At 35.8% G+C, this 5971-nt stretch overlaps 1 protein-coding gene across 1 annotated transcript; it reads left to right on the forward strand.

Annotated features, from left to right (window-relative positions):
• Positions 1-4487: 4487 nt before the first annotated feature.
• Smp_205890 (unnamed protein product) lies at positions 4488-4733 on the forward strand (the record flags this gene model as incomplete). The annotated part of the gene is made up of 1 exon (XM_018794486.1): positions 4488-4733. The coding sequence occupies one exon, from the start codon at positions 4488-4490 to the stop codon at positions 4731-4733; it is 246 nt and encodes an 81-aa protein (XP_018644787.1).
• Between the last annotated feature and the right edge of the window lie 1238 nt (positions 4734-5971).

The following is a 5971-nucleotide window of genomic DNA, read 5'->3' on the forward strand; positions in this document are numbered from 1 at the left end:
CCATCGAAATCGCTGCCAAAGTCGGGTATTTATTTGGTCAAGTGCCGGAGGACAAATCATATGACGGAATAAAAGCGGCGAGACCAAACTGTATGGTCGATCTTTGAACGGATATTAAATAACCTTGAGAAATATTAGCCAATCGGAAGACAGTTAGTATACAGTAAAATATATTTTACAAAACTCAAAAATTAAAGGGGAAACTGTTCTTTTACATGACTCAAAAACTTATCAAGGTTAGATATAGGTTCAGAAGTTCTAAAATCATAGTGCATACGGTACAGGAACTCATTCATGTGGCTATGGATAATTGAATTTCGCGCTAAAATCTTATGATTATTTCTCTTGTAGACGCTAAATTATCACGTCTTCTTTAAAATCCGTTGTAACCCGACCGTACGTAAGCATCAGGTACCGAACTTAGCGCCGTGACCTTGAAAACCCGCGAAAGCTTCTGATTGGCTCGTCCATATAGTTTAGTCTCGCCAAAAATGACGATTGCGACAGTACAAACCAGTCGACGCAGATTACAATCCAGGCAAATATCATTTTCAAGGCAGCGCTCTCGAGTGCCTAAGCAAACCTCTGGGATCTGCTGCTATCGCTAAAAGTTTGGTACTAAAGCACGGTGTTGCGCACAACCGTGCACCTTCATACCAACTTGTGAGTTCGGGAAACGTAGCAGCTAGACAGTAATGGCGGGACCTGTTTTCAGGTCTGTATCGTCTACTTGTAGTTTAGATACAGTTTCGAGGCTGATAACGTGTTTATGTACCAGCATGTTGATAACATTTTTAGATAAGGCGTCTGCTACGATGTTGCGATATCCTTCAATGAACTGGATGTCTGTTGTGAATTGTGAAATGTAATCCAGTTATCGTGCTTCATATGGTGAATGTCCGTCGTATGACGTGCTGAGAGAATAGCATAAGGATTTACGATCAGTCCTTGTAACAGGAAGGTGAAATGTTTCACTGCTAAATATATAGCTAGTAATTCACATCTGAAGGTGCTGTAACGTTCCTAAGCAGGGTTCACAAAATTTCAGCAAAGTTGTGATTTAGATTATGTAAACTAAAGAAGTCGGAATTCAGTGCTGCCGTCTGCAACTTTCCCTAATTTATCGAGATTCCAGCATAAAGTGGAATTTTATGTAATACGATTCGAAAGCCTCAACGTATATTAAAGATATACCTTCAATATATTTATTTTCAAGATATTTTATAAGATATTTCATGAAAACCGATGTTTTTCAAAATGTAGAGATTGTCTTTTAGTTTTAAAAATTATCGGAATCTAAGACTAATGAGTTACCATATCTTAAAGAATGATTTCATGGCATTTAATCATTGAATGATGTACTACGCCTTCAGTTTCTAATATGATATAATATGATCGAGTTGCTATTCTGCCAATTATTGCTTAGTTTATTTTTCACCTTTCATTTTAACCTGCTATTTGTCTTCTTTGATACTTGTACCTACTAGATATTTTTAACTCTTAGGTTAACCACTGGGTTTTATAAAATCCATGTTATTTTACTTAATGTTCTGTTAATTTCAGCAAATTCATTTTTATCTTATTTTTATTGAATATAGGTAGTTATGTTAAAATTATTAGACAGTTACTGCGTCAAAACATTACCACCAAATGTTCTTTATCTACCAGATTTTATAAATGAAGAAGAAGAACAGGAACTACTAAAATATATTTATTCTGCCCCATTACCAAAGTGGGTTTCTCTACGTGGTAGACGTTTACAAAATTGGGGTGGTATTCCTCATGTTAAAGGAATGTTGACTGAAAAAGTTCCACAGGTTTTTTAAATTAATATGAAAGAGTTAACAATTTAGTCTGTTTAGTGGTTACAGAAGTACATGGATCGTGTTTCTGAATTGTGTTTATTTGATAATAACAACAGTAATAATAAGGCGAATCATGTTTTGGTGAATGAATATGAATCAGGACAAGGTATATTTGTAAGTGAACGTTTCTACTTAATCTGATTATTAAAACATGGAAATTACGTTCATCATTGATTTTAATTGTTTCCTCTAAAATCCTCTGTAAATGTTATCTCATTTGTCTTCTTGATTATATAAGGCCTAATATTGATCGGAATTAATCACATAATGGCAACCTCATTCATTATTTACCTTTCAAGCGTTCACTTACCATGTGCCATTGCTATAAGATGAAATCTTGACACGTATTTAGTCAGCTCAGTTGCCTTTTGCCAAATTGCTCCACCTGTGGCATAGACGAGATGCATCTTCATCAACTGAAGTGGTTGGGTGTTACATGTGTTATGTATGCCCGACCACCAACCACATCGACGGGCGACATTGTATTATATGGGAGAAATGTTTTCGCCGTCAAAAGACGTACTATTGGTCCGTAAAGTATTTGACTGCTGGAGTGACCCATGTAAATAGGTGTAGATTACATGGTTGGAGTCCGCTCAATTATCGTAATCAGTGGTCAGAAACTTTGAATGATATGACCCTGAATTGTTCACAATGGCATAAGAACATTTACTTTTTCTCTTCCCTTTGTTATTGGATCTCGAAATCTTATACCTTTTTGTTTCTTTTTTTTAATATCAATATAAGTAACGTAATGATTTTATTCCTCGAGATATATAATGTAGCATTTTAATATTAACCAAAATAAATGAGATTTTAGTTGTCTGGTTCATGTTTTTTAATTCTAAGAGACAATGTTTGACACCACAACGCCAATATATAGTTGACTTACAAAACAGCATATTTAACATAGAATTTTACTAAATATCATGAAGGCTGTTCCTAAATGATTGTAAGCCGGATTAGCTCAAATCGCATAATCTTATATATAGCTATTCAGGTAATGAACTCTAATTTTTCCTGTTCTTCTATCATATGGCCTAATAAATGTATTCTTGGGTGTATCTGGGTAAAATGACATAGCATATGTAAACATATCTGACTCTAGTCGTTCTAGATTCTGGCTCAGTTTCATATTTATCCTTAGACTTATCCTGTTGTATAGCAAGTTCAACTAATAACATGATTTTAGCAATCCAATACGGAATGCGTTGGGTATTTCATACTTCTCACACTTTGCCCCCAAATGCCCTGGTACGGCCGAGAGTAGGGAGAGTCCGCTCTCCCTCTCGAAATGCTCTCACATGGCCACGCTTATACAGCCTATGACAGGGAAGTCCTACTCATTGCCTTCTCGTGGCGGGGGTGTTGTTTACGAAATTGAGAGGACGAAAAGTAAATGTTCGGCGCTTTAACCGGGCTGGTGGACACGGAGGGTCCACCTAGGGGAGTTGGAAAACCCTGATTCCAAACCAATGGTGCACATGAGCTCCAGTATCCTGAAGGAACAAATGGCGTATGAACCAATCGTTGGTCACCGGCTCCCATGGGACTGCACCTCCTCGCTATGCTCCACTGCCTTGTGGATCAGGCCTTTAGGTCGAAGACTCCTTGTGTGGGCCCCTAAGAAACCACCTGCTTCGGTTTGGGCACCTGGGCAGTATCACAGCCCTCACACAAATTAAATGAGATTTGTATGGCGCACATGTATCTGGTGCTTCCTTGTACCAATATTTATGTGTTTAAATAAATAATAATAAATAAATAATTCTCACACACTGATCGGCAACGAAGATAAATGTCGATGAATCATACAGTATACAGATTTTAACTTGCGCGCTGGATTTTACGGTATTTGGATTGGTTGAAAAATCAATCGGCATATTAGTGATTTAGTTTTCAAGACCAAATAAACAATGGATAGGCTAAATAAATACGTAGACGAATATATCCAATGTGTATGCATAATAATGTTTTTGTAATATCCCAATAAGTATAACGCAACTTTAAGCTTAATTTTAATTCAGTCACTTACTTTAAAGAAGTAGCCTATGTCACGGAACGTGATATCCATTTCTAAGAGTGCATAAACTCAATTGATGGACTCAATGTTACATTGTATAGCATATTTCCGACCTAGTAATCAGCTACTCAATTTCTGTCATACGATTTTGGCCACTGTTAAGTTATAATTATGCTCAGCAAAGTAGGATTATGAATTTTTCTTGGGTACTAGTTAAACTTCACACTATCATTATGTTCAACCTGATTAAATTTCTTTGTTTTTGTTCCGAAGGTGAAACTCACTCTAGTAAATCAACGTCTACAAAGTTACTGATATTACTTCTATTGTATTGAGTTTAATTTTTCATATTTTTAAAATTAATTCCAATAGCCTCATCATGATGGACCACTTTACTATCCTGTTGTTGCTACAATCAATCTTAATTCTTATGGGATTCTGGACTTTTATGAGCCGTTGGATACTTCTTCAAATCCAGTAATTATTTATGTTAGTATAATCTTATCTTTCTATAGCAAACAAAATCAACGTTATTTAATGATCGTTATATTGGCTCAGTTTATCTAAAAGCTCGTAGCTTAAATATTGTTGCCGATAAAATGTATACACATTATATGCATGGGATTGCTGAACGTACAACTGACTTATTACTAAATTATGAAGACTGCTTGAAACGTTCTGAAGAATCGGTTGAAAATGCTGTTGTTATTCATAATTGGACTGCGAACAGTTTGGGAGATATTCAGTCACAGTTATGTCATCGTGGTAAACGTGTTTCAGTAACTATACGCTATGTGCCTAATGTGAGCAAAATCAACTGGAATACTTTATTATGCAGGAATTAAACTGTTTCCACTTTATTTACTAATAAAACCGTTCTTAATTATATCGTTTGTGATGGATTTTCGTTTCACCTAAAGAATCCGTATGGATCCATATGCCTTAATAAATTCAATCAAAACATAGGATCTGGGTCAATTTGTATTGCTCCAAGCTACCACATTTTACATTAGCATAGCTTGGCAAAGTTAATAGGATAAATGGCATAGTAGTAGAAGTAATGTTAGTATATTTTATTATGAAAAAGACTAAACAAGGAAAATATAATTCAGAAAAGTAGGAATGATTTGGTGGGCATAAAATGTGAAATGATATTATAATTCACGATGTAGGAGCATATAAAGAATGTGTGGATCTGTACTGATCCAACCGATTGTATGCTATATCATCGAACAGTTAATTAATACCACCATTCTGGCGTTAACCTCTCGACAGGCTTCAGTCTAACAATCAGTGGATTCATCTACTGATGCTAAGTCTTAGTTTGGTCGCTACTTTTTTCTCATACCAAGAAGTCTGAAGATAGGGATAGGCGGTGGCTGGTATTAAGTACTATGTTACAATTGCCTCGTTCTATGAACGTACACAACCTCGTGAATCTCACTATTAATCAATTGGTGATCCCATCATCTGCGAGTAATGCCTCGAAGGGTTTTATAATTGGGTACTGTTATGTACCTTTTTGGGTCAGGTATTAGCCGTATAGTGGTTACGTAACCGAATTACTTCACTTCCTGTGGTTAGGTTATGCACAAGTACTGTCTAATCGTGAAATAGCAATTTGCGTTTAAAGAGACCGAAACAAATCCTAAACATTGTTGTTTTGTCACTTAATGATATTAGGGGTCTTTGGACTGTCTCATAAAACAGGACTTTGCTATCTACATATCCAAATAAAGCTTCGATTGATGATATGCAGCTTTATAATGTGACTGAGTGATGGTTGTTCACAAGACCAAATTATTGAATAATTTGAGATCAAATAAAAGGAACCACCATGAAGGATCTTTTTGATTTAATAAGATGACGTACCTATGTACAAAATATTAATACGAGAAGTAAGATGACGTAGGTGGTTGGAGGAAATCAGTTTGTAGACCACTTACTATTCGATCAATGAAGTTCAACTCTTGCAAGTCGTACTACCTGAAAGTTATGGTCAGTGGTGTTCAGAATATTCATTGTTCCCCTAGTCAAATCTACAACCAATCTATTTAAAAAGTAAAGTGGTGCAGTATTCTCG

This window comes from Schistosoma mansoni (genome assembly GCF_000237925.1).
Source record: "Schistosoma mansoni, WGS project CABG00000000 data, supercontig 0781, strain Puerto Rico, whole genome shotgun sequence".
NCBI lineage: Eukaryota > Metazoa > Platyhelminthes > Trematoda > Strigeidida > Schistosomatidae > Schistosoma > Schistosoma mansoni.